Source organism: Eupeodes corollae, chromosome 1, assembly GCF_945859685.1.
Source record: "Eupeodes corollae chromosome 1, idEupCoro1.1, whole genome shotgun sequence".
NCBI classification, from domain to species: Eukaryota; Metazoa; Arthropoda; class Insecta; order Diptera; family Syrphidae; genus Eupeodes; species Eupeodes corollae.
The window spans coordinates 16,227,996-16,242,141 of record NC_079147.1 but is presented as its reverse complement, the minus strand read 5'-3'; the positions used below and the strand labels follow the sequence as shown (position 1 = coordinate 16,242,141).

General features: G+C 37.7%; 1 protein-coding gene across 2 annotated transcripts; it reads left to right on the top strand.

The window, feature by feature from the left end:
* The first annotated feature begins 356 nt into the window (after positions 1-356).
* LOC129938632 (lipase 3-like) lies at positions 357-8,686 on the top strand. 2 transcript variants are annotated; one of them, XM_056046300.1, is made up of 4 exons: positions 357-708; positions 6,976-7,182; positions 7,244-7,966; positions 8,030-8,686. In XM_056046300.1, the coding sequence occupies exons 2-4, from the start codon at positions 7,111-7,113 to the stop codon at positions 8,426-8,428; spliced, it is 1,194 nt and encodes a 397-aa protein (XP_055902275.1). In that variant the 5' UTR covers positions 357-708; positions 6,976-7,110; the 3' UTR covers positions 8,429-8,686. The 2 variants fall into 2 exon arrangements, with proteins under 2 accessions (XP_055902275.1, XP_055902274.1); XM_056046299.1 differs by having other exon boundaries at positions 357-1,078; positions 6,965-7,182.
* Positions 8,687-14,146: the final 5,460 nt, after the last annotated feature.

Below are 14,146 nucleotides of genomic sequence, written 5' to 3'. Positions count from 1 at the left end.
ATTGCATGTCAATCGTGTCAGAAATTTTAATGTTTAATAACGTGTGTGCATCGGCATTTTAAATTGCGCTTAACTATAGTATGAGTATTATGCATTTAAGTGTGTATTTTTTAGTTATAACTTAAAAAAAAAATCATTTGATTGACGAGGCAAATAGTGTTTTATAATTTAAAAATTCTACGATTCAATTCTGAGGCAGTTCCATATAACTTGTTAAAAACTGAAAACATGATAATAACTAATTTAACCTTTGACAATGGATTGTTTTATGATTTGTTGCTAATTATTTCCATGTAATAGTTGATAGTTGTTGAATTTTGTGTGATTAAGTTGTTCTTTATAAATATTTATAGACAGTGTCTGACTGGCAATGTTTTGAAAATGTACTTGTCAGAAGTTCTTCTACATAAGTTTTTATGTGAAGTTGTTAAATAGTTCTAAAAGTTTTACCATAAGTGGGGCTTGTAGTAAAATTGATGGACATATTAAACGGTGGCTTATAAGATTTGTCGTGCTCTGATTATAATTTTCTATCGCGTGTCTTCGAAAAACTTATTGCCCTTGAGTTTTATAACTATCGCGTTAACACGTTAAAACTCATCTCAATTGCTAAGTGAATTAGAATAATTAGTTTAGTTTCATGATTTTGTCAGATTATGGCAAATAAACAAGAACTTAAATTGATTCAAACCCACGATAAAAACAGACGTTGATGAAATAGTTTTATATTTGAAATTAAGATTCACTTTAAATATGCGACTATTTTGTCATCAAGTTCAAATCTAAAGCATTTTTCTGTTTATGTGTAAATTCGTTAATATTTTGAAATTCTTTGATTAATGTTTGAAGTAAAATTTTAATTGAAGATAATTTTATGTGAAAACACGTTGTGGGCATAAATTGACTTTAATTATTCAAGTGATCATTTACCGGCTTTAAAAAAAAACTACCTGTAAAAAAAAATAAAGTATCAGCAGTTAATTGTGTTTTCTAGAATGGGTTGTACTGTACCATTCCTGAAGAGTTTATCTGCCTTAGAATTTCCTGTAATGTCTCTATGATCCAACAGCCAGTAAAGGTGAATATTAAACAGTTGTGTAATCTCCATTACAAATAATTGATCGTTATGGATTTTTATATAGTTTGTAGAGACTGAGTCCAGAGATTCGATAGCTGCTTGACTTTCAGAGAAAATACCGATATCAGATGTTGATATCACGTTTTCTTTAAGTCGGGACAAGACATCTTTTATCGCCAAAAGTTCTACCTGGAACACATGATTGGGCAGTCGGAATAAGTCTAGAGAACACACCTCCACTAACCCCTTTATTTGTTTTTGATCCATGTTTATAAAAGTGGATTGACTCGTCTTCCAAGAATGCCCTATCCTCCAGGATCTGCACTTTCAAAGTACTCTTCGTTTGGATAAAACGCCCCGAAAATTAAATTGTTCATTGAAGACATAGCTCTCACAATGTGACCTCAAACGAGTTGTATCACGTAATTTTCAGTTATGTTTATTCGAACCCCGTTATATTGGACTTTCTTGGAATAGTAATGAACAAAAGAAGATTCGGTTGTTCGATGTTAGCCAGTACACCCGAAACATCTTCGTCACACTGCAGCCATAAACGATCATCGGCCGTATAAGGGCCATGTGGCAAATTATGTTCACTCTAGGGTCAAACCGACTGCTTTAAAACAACCGTTTCTTCAGACCGAAGGCTCCTTTAGTCCTGGCCAGACCAGCATTTATATGTATGTCAAAATATAAATACTTGTTTTACCAAATACCGAGGTAATTCACTACACTTTTGCGATGACCATCTTGCTCCAATTCTTACACACATCCCTTTTGATTCTAGCCCACGGAGTCCGGAACAGAATTGTGTCCGACTTCTGCACGTTTTTATTAAGCTTCCAGGCGTCGCAATATCCCTGAATCTTGTCGCAATTACTCTTCAAGAGAATTCTAATAACATCAACCTGTCGTTCCGTTCTGTACGCAATTAGATCGTCAGCGTTCTCAATTGCCTTTGTAAGACTACCTATCAGATAGCTGGTGTAAACGCTGAAGAGAATCTTCAAATACACCGCTCCTTGTTGAAGACCATTTTTAATTTGGAATGTTGTGGTAGAATTTACATTGACAATTTTGACACAAACTTTCTACCGTAATTCATCAATGGTTTGCTTACTGGCCTTCTAATCATACAGTGTTGTCAAATCAATCAGAACAGAACCTGTGCAGGTTTATTTCATGACCCTAATTAAAGCCGAACTTTCACTTAGTCAAAGGCTTATTGATGATCTTTTCGAAAACTTTCCTCATGTTCGGAAGAAGATTTATGTACCAAAGATTTGAGGGGTTGGAGTTGTCCTTTGACTTTTCGGAAGAGATGATCCACAGCTGAAGAGTGTGTCAAATTTTCCTACATCAGTAAATGTCTTAGTACTACGTTGGATACCCCATCGACACATGCTGACTGTTTAATTTTTATTGAATTAAAGATGAGCTGAACTTGATCTTTGTAATTGACAAGAGGCTTGGTCGGTGATTATGGCATTTGCCAAGAAATCGTCATTGAACCGCAAGAAACCGAGGTTCTCAGATCGCTATTGTGTGTGTGAAGAAGCAAGGCTCCGTTTTCCAGGCCGTAGTTGAGACGAATGCTAATATTTACCTTGTACACTTGTTGGAAAGCAGCACCCACTGCCTCCACCTTTTCCCTCTGATCTTCAATTTTGTAAAAGTCATCGCCAAAGATGGCTCTTTCTGGGTTTTTTTTGCGTTGTCATAAATGCGTCTCTGTTCTCCTCTGTGCTATAGAGTTCCAGACACGGAAGGTCATTATCATTCTTTTTGCTGAATATCTTGGGATATACTCGGATTACTGGAATCAACTGACCGAACCTTGTGGTCCTAGTACTTGTTAATTGATAACATGAAGTTATCGTAAATCAACTGATTGAAATTTCTTATTTACGACTTCGTTTTTTTTACAATTTACAGGCACTCAAGGGGTTATGAATACCTTTATTTATTTATATTGAAATACAGTTGTATTTAAACAAGAGGAGATATTGGTGCATATTGGTTTTAAATCGATGAAGAGATGTGGGTGTCGATTTGATGTTGTTGGGTTTTTTTCCAGGATCTGCAGTAATGTGAATAAGAACCTATCAGGTTGTTGACGATGGGCCTAAGACGTTCAGATATTACGGCCTAGAAGATTTTGTAAGCGATGTTAAGGAGACTGATGCCTCTATAGTTGGTTCAGTTTAGGGACTCTCCTTTTTAGTGAGGACCCATTCATCGGACATTCCTTCTTCAGACCATATCTTACAGATAAATTGGTTCAAGCTCCTAACCGAATTATCTGCAGCTGCTTTCAAGAGTTCGGAATCTTTACTTCGTCTAAGACGGAAAAACGGGATTGTTGGTTTTTGGCGACTATATTGAATGGATCATCCTGCCTGACACTCGCGACAGCACGGTTCACTTGCTCTCTCATTTTCATTCGGAGAAGTCGGTGTTCATTTCTGCTCTTCTGCTCTTAGAGCTCATGAGGAGCTTTCGTTCTTCCGCTTTGCGTGTCTGTTGTTTGGCTGCATTTGCCTGGCGATATTCCTCATTAAAATAGGGTTTCTTAATGCTGGTTGCTTGAAACCCTTCTCTGATTGCATCTTAGCAATGTTGTTGAACTTCCAAAGAGGTTACTTGTAATTTAGTCGGAAATAATTTAGCGATCTCTTGCGATTGTAGCCGTTTGACTTCGTATCTTCTCCCATTATCTCCCACTTTTGCCTTGGTTCTGGAAACCCGAAGTGCTACCATGGCTACAACGAGTTAGTGGTCCGAATCGATATTAACCCCACGGAGGGTTCGAAAATCCATGATGCTAAAAGCGTGTCTAGCGTTGATCGCAAGATGATCAATCTGATTCAAGGTAGATTGATCTGAAGGTCTCCAAGTTCCTTTGTGGATGTTGAGGTGTGGAAAACGAGTACTGGCTACCATGACGTTTCGCCCCGCAGAAAAATCTATGAGCCTCTATCCGTTATCGTAAGTGCTGTTTTTCCCGATCATTTCACCAAAGTAGACCTCCATTTTTAGCTTGGTATTAAAATAGCCCAGCACAATTTTCTTATCTTAGGTAGTGCACTGGTCATATGCTTTGTCCAAGAGCTCGAAGAACATATCCAAGGTGTTGTCATCATTCTCTTTTGTTGGGCATGTGCGCATATATTAGGCTAATGTTGCCGAATTTAACCTCGATGACTCTCGAGCAACTAAAGCGTCGCTATATAAGACCCTAATGGCTGAATCACATACACGCTTCAGCTTCGGCTTCGCCTGACGTTTACGAGTTCAGCCATAGGAATTCAATGCATGCTATCACAATATAGCTTCGACCTCACGTTTTGTTTGACAATCGTAAGGAAAAGAATGTAATGTAACGTAATGTGACTCCAAACGGAAGCTCTAGTTCAATTTTCTGAACATTTGCTTTGTCTGACAGCTCATCAGCAGTAAAAAAATGTCAACAAACAAAATATTTGCTCTTTGGAGGGACGAAATAATAGAAATGTCATTCAAAGCAACCTCAAAGCGGGCCTAACGTAACGGAGACGAAGCCGAAGCTGAAGCGTGTATGTGTTTCAGCCATAATCTTCCCCCGACTATGACAAAACCTTGGGTAGTTTTGAAAGAAAATTTCTTCGTGTGATCTACGGTGCATAGGAGGTGAAGAGAAGATGAAACGACGAACTGTACAGCGACGTAGATTTAGCCAGAAGAATTAAAGTCCAATGACTTCGAATCCACATCCACAGGGCAGCGCAGTAGAGAAAGACTGCGGATCAGGTGGTGCACACGAGGAAAGTGATTTTGACGCTCGGCTATGATACCGACCCATAAGGTCAACTAAACCCTTATAAGTGTTATACTCCCGGATAATTTGAAGGCAGTCAATTTCCGTAAATGTTTTTTTTTTCGGTCTTATCGACAAGCTTTATTGTTATGTTCGCTATCTGCACTTTGAAAGGCTTTGAAATAGAAATTCATCTCTTACTGTTAATAAGCTGAAGATTCCTCAGCCCTGAAGAAGTTTTGGAGTCGGAGTATGTATTTTGTTTTAACGCACAACAATTTGGTAAAGCTTTTATGGGTCTTTAGTTATCGTATTAATCCTCCAGTAGCCTAAAAGAAGAGTAGGGTGAATTCGGTTTTTTTAATGTCTTGAAGCCAGGCTTTGAAATTTCAGATGAAGAACACGGGTCCAGTTGTTCAGATTCAACAATTATGGTTGACGAAGCTACTTGAATTTCCAATGAAATTCCGATGATTGAAATGCATAGCTTTCACAAAAGCGTCCGGTGTTACGGCTTTGTTCATTTGCTAAGTGCATTAATTTTCACATATGTCCTCTAAATAATCTGGCTCGATGAAATCAAACACAAAGTAAAGACCGTCTTCCAAATTTAAACAGATTCTTGGTACGTTTTTTGATCCGAAGAGAAAAATGTGAAATGGTCGGTTCTGATTTGAGGCAAGGCTAGTTTTGTGGCCCTCCTGATTTTCCAACTTGCTGAAAAACCTTACAACACAACGAAATTGATTCCCTCAGATATTATCGCGTTAGACACTGACTACTGCACTTACTTTGAGCCTTAGTAAGGGTTTTAAGGTTATTTTCCCATCGTGAGAAGATTGGGAGGATGACATCGTGTCGATAGGTTTCGACACAACCATCTTTACTGAAGGCTCAAAGATGAAGTGCGGAGTTGGTTCTGGGATATTTTCTGAGTTCCTAAATGTAGCCAAATCCTTTAGGCTTTCTGACTTTGCTAGCGTTTTTCAGGCTGAGCTGCTGGCAATAAGGGAGGCATGTAAGATACTTAAACAAAACCCAAACCAAAACCGAAATGCGGCTATCTTTACAGACAGTCAGGCAGCTGTCAAAGCCATTAACTCGGCCATATCCTCATCTAAATTGGTCCAGCAATGTCGCGATGAACTTGCGAGCCTGAATATTAACCTCGGTGTCACCCTGATCTGGGTTCCGGGCCATAGTGGTATCGTGGGAAATGAACGGGCTGACGAGCTAGCCAGGCAAGGATCGGCCCTTCATAGCTCACTTGCAGAAATGGTTAACATTCCTCTTGGCGCTATGAAGGGTAAAATATTTTCTATTTACCAAACTGAATCAAACCGAAGGTGGAGCAATTTACCCAACTGCATTATATCTAGGAAGAAATGGCCCAACTATAATAAAACCCGTACAAACGATCTTCTATGCAGGCCAAGGCAAGACATAGCCAGGATTGTTGCGGTTTGTACCGGACATTGGCCTATAGGAGTTCATGCAGAGAAGATGGGTATCTCTTACAACACCTTTGGGCGTAGTTGTAGTGACCAACGAGAAAGTGAAACGATAATCCATTTCCTCTGCAAATGTCCGGCTTTGGCAAACACTAGAATGAAATACTTTGGAAAAGCATTCTTTCACGAACTTGATGAGCTATCTGAGACAAAGATTAGAGACCTAATCTTTTTTCTCAATGCGACAAAATGGCTCTAACATAATCGCTATGAAGCTTCTCTATAAATCTGTCCCTTTCAATCACAGGTCAAGCGAGTTTTTGGTATCAAAACGGCGCACTACAGCGCTAATTGGATCTCAGGCTAAATTGCCTTGAGATCGCCATTTCTACCTACCTGCCTACCAAGGTCTCTGTTCTGCTCTGTTTTACTCTATCGTTCAGCTGTAAATTGCCTGCTTGTAAGCATTTTCAAATTATGTAAATCAAAATTTTGTTCTTATATATAGTTTCGATTTGGCAACAATTTTAAAGTTAGGGATTTTTTTCGGACAAAGCTTAAAAAACTTAAAATAAAAAAGTCCCAACTAACATTCAAGACAAGTTTAAAAAATTAATAATCAACTAATTCCTTTTTTAGTTTTTTTTCAGCTTAAAACAGAACAAAAATATAACACTTTTGATTCCAACATTTTAAAAAGACTTGTGGAAATAATAAGAAGAATAAGTACCCAGTAATATGCCTCATATTGCGTAATTCTGTCGCAGTCAAACTTTTTTCACGTGATGAAAACCATTTTCAAGCAAATATTGTTGTTTTTAGTCATCTCAACTTCAACAGTTTTAACCTTACCAACGGTAAGTTAGCTCACTTCAAAACAGATTCATTAAATAAAATTAAAACATTTCCATTATTCAGGATGAAAGAATCAGGAAGCATGGCTATCCTGTTGAGAAGCACGTTCTTCAAACAAGAGATGGCTACGTTTTGACATTGTTTCGAATACCTCATCCTCAAGACGCTGCTGATCAGAATACAACGCGACCTATTGCCTTCCTACAGCATGGTCTCCTAAGTTCTTCTGATTGCTGGATATTGAATGGTCCTGGTTTGGCGATAGCGTATATGCTTGTCGAAGATGGATACGACGTTTGGCTTGGCAATACCCGAGGAAATACCTATTCCAAGCGTCACGTTAACTATTCGCCATTTTTTCAACGATTCTGGCTCTATGATTGGCATGAGATTGCCATGTATGACGTCCCCGCGATGATCGACTACGTTCTATACACAACAGGCCAGAAGTCACTGCACTATGTGGGGCACTCTCAAGGGACGACAGTTCTCTTTGTTATGACTTCAATGATACCCAGTTTTAACAAAAAGATTAAATCAGCTCAACTTTTAGCGCCCGTTGCTTGGATGAACAACATTAGAGGACCGTTTGTAGATCTTATAACTCCTTTTCTAGGACTTCCCAATGGTTTTGTGGAACTTTTCGGGAGCATGGAGTTCCTGCCGAACAATATGATCCTGAGAGCTCTTGGAGACCAAATGTGTAAAGAGGATTCTATTATTCAGGAATTTTGTTCGAATGTTATTTTCTTGATATGTGGTTGGGATAAAAATAGTTTTAATAAGGTAAGGACTTTCATATAGTAGAAATATCCATAATAATATTTGCGTATTTACTTTCCCGAACAGTCTCTAATGGCAGACATCATTGATACCCATCCAGCGGGCGCTTCAGTTAATCAAGTTATGCATTTCCTGCAGGAACATTTGTCGGGTAAATTTCGACAATTTGATTATGGATTCTTGAGAAATATCGTCGTTTATGGCCGATTCACTCCGCCTGAATATAATCTGAGTAAAGTGAAGGTGCCCATTTTTCTTTATTATGGCGACAATGATTATCTATCACATCCTGTGGATGTTCACAGATTAATGAGCTACTTGCCAAATCTTAAGAAGGCATTTCGAGTTCCTGATAAAGATTGGAATCATTTGGATTATTTGTGGGCAAATAATGTGAAGGAAATGATTTTCGACAAAATACTTGAGAATGTAAATGCAATGGAATCACTTGTGATAAAAGGTTGATGTTGAATAATTTTGCATAATGCGTTTTGAAATTCGTCTACAATTTGTAGACAGATAAACAAAAGCTTTTAATTTAAAAAAAGGAGAACCTTCAAAACAACAACCAAAGAAGTTGGCCACACGAGTCTACGAATTTATCTTATTTTTATTTTTATTCTCACCTTTATTTGTTTATAAAAAATAAGTTAAGGGCCAATAGGTGCCAGTGTTAATTATTGTTGCTTGACAATTCGTGTGTCTGAAAAAATATACAAAATATTTAACAATATAAAGCTTATAATTATTAAATGCTGTTGTTTTAAGCCCATTATTTAACAAGCAAAAACTAGGTTAATATTGGTTTCCTTTAACGCATTGAAATTGTTAAAACTAACCACTCACAAAAGTAAAGCACTTTTTTAGTTGGAAATTGTTAAATTTGAGCAATTCTTGTAAAGAATTGAAACTGTTGTCTGAATATCAAAATGTGAGGGAAGAAAAAGTTGAACAAAGCATTCCACATTCTTGATGTGCGGTTATAAAAAGAAACTCTTTACTTGACAGTACGTCTGTAATTAGGAACAATGGTAAACTGACGACCATACATTGTTGGGCGGTATTCGAGTGATGTAAATGTTTCAGCTACAGTTCTAACGCTTACTATTTTCAAAGCCCCTCTTTGGATTTTATTGGTGAACTCGTGGTTGGTGCGCCTGGGACGTCGTCTTTTCTCAAAACAGAGGGTGACGATGGATCCATGCCCTCTCCAATAGCGACTCCACTCTCTAAAAAAGTCAAAAACAGTCCATCCTTAATGGAGACTGAGGACGACCTAAACATAATTTTTCTGAGCTAGGACGAACTCTTGGGTTCTTCCTCAGACTCAGAGGGTCAGAACAAAACCGTGATGAAGGTTGATCTGCCTAATTTTAGCCAAAAGCCTGTCTCACTTCTTGTCCATCTTGCAAAAATCGGGGAAGGCATTGTCTTGATCCAAGAGCCATGGATTGTGAGATCCGTTGTTCAAGGACTCACGACTCCTGGGTACTACACACTGTGTGTGACAGTTAAAAGTGAACCTAGATATTGCATACTAGTGAAACGTAGCATTAATGAATTTTTACTCCATAATTTCAGTGACAAAGATACCACCCTAGCTAGGCTGGAAACAACTAAATGAAGTTTCTATCTAGTATTGGCGTACCTTGGCCATATACACCTTGGCAGTCTCCCTGGAAAAACCCTTGAGATAATCGTCGCTAGCGAAACTGCAAAGGATCCCCCTATTTACCATGACCATCTAGTCCTCCCCAAACGCTAATGAACTTGACAACAAAGTTAATGACCTCACCTCAGCTATAAACAGATCGATAGAAATTGCTTGTCCATTTATACACATAAGAGGAAAGAGGAAACCGTTCGTCCTGGAAAGAATTCAGGACATTTTTCAACCGAGCCATAGCCGCAAGACTAGGTTCTCACTATAATTCTTACAAAGAATCCCTAAGAATTTACAAGAAGGCGCTAAGGAAATCCAAGCGATCTTCTTGGCGATCCTTCTGTGGCACGATAGAAGAAACTTCTGAAGCTTCCGCTTGAAAAATGCAGACGGCTTTTGGATAAATTCAAGCAATGAATCCCTGAACTTACTATTAGATACTCATTTTCCTGGTAGTTCGCTTACGAAGACTTGCAAGGTTTATATACGTTCAAATCGCAATACAACATATCCACAAGGTCTGATCACAAGAGACAAGCTTAAATGGGCTCTCAACAGCTTTAAACCATTCAAATCTGCAGCATTAGATGGAAAAATACCAGCCGACCTACAAAAGACTTCTGACATAATTGCCCCAATCCTTGAGTCAATTTTTACCTGGTCCATATTCCCTCAGCATGGAGAGAAATCAAAATTGTTTTTATACCCAAAGCAGGTAAATACTTGCAAGTCAATCCTAAAGATCCACGACCTATAAGTCTACCATTATTCCTTCTTAAGACCTTTGAAAGATTAATTGATATCCATTTAAGGGCAAGTATTGATACAAGACATCTTTCTTCGTCTCAGCATGCCTACTGTAAAGGTAAATCGGAGGAAGCAGCGTTACACACCTTAGTACGCACCATCGAATATTCTCTCCATCATAAAGATTTCATTATGGTTGCTTTCCTTGACATCGAAGATGCCTTTAACAACGTGGACACATCTGCAATCACATCAGCAATCACATCAGCACTAACATCTCTACATGTAGACTACATCCGGAGCCATGAATTTCAAGCTTAAAACCGTCCAATACAACTTGTACTGAACGGTTAGGAATCATACTGCCGGTCATTAAGAAAGCTTTCGTTTTTTGGGACAAGCTATACGAATGCTGTTTTCCACCCGCTCGGAAAGAGCCTTGTAGAGTAGGAAAGATGGAAAGAGCACGCGGTGGTGTTGCCAGCAATGAAAAACCCCTCTTCTGAACAATAGCAGGGATAATATCTAAGGCAGAGGCTTGGAGTACGCCAATGTCTTTCAGTACTCTTGCAACTGCACGAGTGCGAAAGACAATTCGTCCCATAGAATTGTTTAAGCTTTCAAGTAGTTCAGGAGGACTTATGACTCTCTTTGGTAGCGCCGAATTAACAGCAAATTGTTGTATTTTTTGCCTTAATTTATAGTCATGCAAAAATTTGGTTCGTCGGATTTGACCGTTAAAAGTCTTTCTAGCTTGTTTAAACTTATTCCATTTTTCTTTGACTTTAATAGTTTTGACCCGATAAAATTTCTCATTTCACAAAGAATTAGATTTGCTGCAATTGCCATTGTGGCCAGTTAAAGTTCCTGAAGAAGTTTTTGAGACAGTCCCAGTTAGGTTTTCGTGGGAGATTTTCCTTCAATTCGATTTTTTTTCTTGAGAAAATCGACATAATATAACACTGTATTTAGTAGACAGAATCAAGGCTTAAGGTTTTAAAAGTTCGATTAATACAAGAACTGAGTCGATCACAAGCTGCAGTGTATCTTAGCTGATTGATATTTATATCGAAAAATTATATTATATTAGTTGATAAACACAAAACCAAAACTCAAAACGATTGCTATAAAATAGGTTGTTGCTAAAAATTATAACAGACAAATAAAACCAAGTCCTCAGCAATTGAAAACTTATAAGTGCATTTTTTAAATTCCCGATAAAATCTATTTTATTTAAATTCCTAAGCTAAATTGCTTGGTAACTTTATTAATTATTCAATTTTAAATACCGTGCCTACCACAAATTTAAAAACATTGAATATTTCATAATTTCTAACCTAATACTTGGGCAATTTAAACTTCACTCACGGGAAAAGTTTCGTTTTAACAAAAGAAACATCAATTTATAAATCATTGCACTATAATTATTATACCTTACCAATATAAGTAATGTGTGTGGTTACTATGAAATAAATCGTCCGGGAAAAATTGTTGGAAAGAAATCTACTTTTTTCGGATTTTCAAAAAAACGCCAACAAAATAATCAATTGTTTTATTAGAAAACAAATGCAACAATAATTAAAACACCCATAATAATAATACATATTTAATTTCACAAGGGAACTGTACTTTTTCGAAGCCTTTTTCAGGACAGTCATTTCCAGAGCACTCTGTTCCAAGGAAGTTGCGAGCGTTATGTAGTCGTTTACGTTCAAGTTCTGTCATTTTGTCGTAGGTCATTTCACTTATCTCCTTATCACCATCTTGCAGTTGGATATCTTGCTTCGCCTGGAAGAAGTGTATAAACCTGGGACAGGGCCGGATTAAGAGGTCCAGAGGCCTAAGGCCTTCACTCGAATTTTTGAATAAATAATTTATTTTGAAACCAAGTAGATTCCTTCAGTAATGAACAAACTCATATAAATACAAACGGAAAAAAGAATTATCTGAAATTAAATTTTAGGGATAACAAACTTTTTCCGCCGAAAAATCGTTGATGATTTCTATTTTATTTATGCTGATTTATAATTTTCATTTTTGAAAATGAGCGCTCTGCATTGCAATTTGTTACCATTAAAACTAAATAAAGGATGTCCCAAAATTAAGGCAAGATTTGAATTAAATAGAAAACGCCGTTTTTAGTCTTTTGATAGTTATATTTTTATTGACTCGTAAAGTACATAGGATAGGGTTATGTATGGAATAACACATCGGACAAATGGCCTCCACGGCTTTGCATGCACATGCGCACTCTTTTGTTGAAATTTTCCATGACCATTCTGCGTAAATGTGCCTGAATTTCGTTGATGCAGCGTTGAATCTTCTCCTTTAATGCACGGGTGGTCGTGGGCTTGTTGACATAGCCATGTGATTGTGATTTCAAATAACCCCATAAAAAGAAGTCTAATGGTGTTAAATCACACGATCTAAGAGGCCAATTTTGATCACCGAAACGAGAGAGTACACGACCTGGAAATGTCTCATGCAGTAATTGAATTGTTTCACGGGCTGTATGACATGTGGCACCGTCTTGTTGAAACCACATATTGGACACATCAATATCATCCAATTTTGGCAGAAAGAACTGTGTAATCATGTCGCGATATCGAGCACCAGTAACAGTCACTGCTTGACCAGCATCATTTTAAAAAAAATATGGCCCAATTATGCCTCCAGCCCAAAATCCACGCCATACAGTCACGCATTGTGGATGCATTTGTTTTTCTACAATCACATGTGGGTTCTCCGAACCCGAAATGCGGCAACTATGGCGATAGACAAAGCCATCAAGGATGATTTTGCTCGAAAAATCAGGGTCCATTTGTTGATGTTCAATAATCCATTCAACGAACTCTCTTCTCTGTCCATGGTCATTAGGCTTCAATTGTAGTGTTAATTAAATTTTGTAAGCATGAAGACACAGATCTTTGGTAAGTATACGCTGTAGAGAGGTTCTTGAAATTTGCAATTCTTGTCCACGACGTCGAATTGAGGTTCCTGTATTGTCAGCAACACTCTCACGCACTGCTTCGACATTCACATTTGAACGGCTTGTTTTTGGACGACCAATGTGTTTGGCGTCTCCAACGGATCCAGTCTCCATGAATTTTTCAATTAATCTCTTCACAGTTGACGAAGTTAAAACACTATTCCGACCATAGTATGTATGAAATTTTCGAACTGCAGCCGCCAAGCTTTCACTATTTTTGAAATATTCTTTAATAATGAAGACGCGTTGTTCTATCGTGTAACGCTCCATTTTTTATAACCCTATACTGTTAGCTGTCAAATTGCTTTTTTTTTCAGGGTTTCCAACACTTCACTGCACAAATAGTGGCAAATTCAAATCTTGCGTTAATTTTGGGACACCCTTTACATTCTCAATGCAATTTCGAGCTTTGGAAATTTAGCTCTAAAATTTTGTTTTTCAATAATTTGGTACTAAAATAGTTCCGGCGAATGTCCTTTTCCTTTTTGTATGAGCCAATCAAAGACACAAATTGAACCAATTCATTACCAAGACTAGGCTCTTAATCATCCGGATACACTTTCACCTCTGTTGCAGCGTGCAAATTTTCACTATCCATCTCCTGGATGTGATTCAGGAATTCAAACCTCGATACAGCTTCATAGGCATGAAATCGTTCAGTAAGAGAAACTCGTAATCGAGCGGATTCAACCTCGCATTTCTCGTTCTGGTGCGGGTGCGTGATTGTACATATTCATCAGTATGGGATATTTTTTGGCTGCTTCCTTGTATTTATCAAAATCAT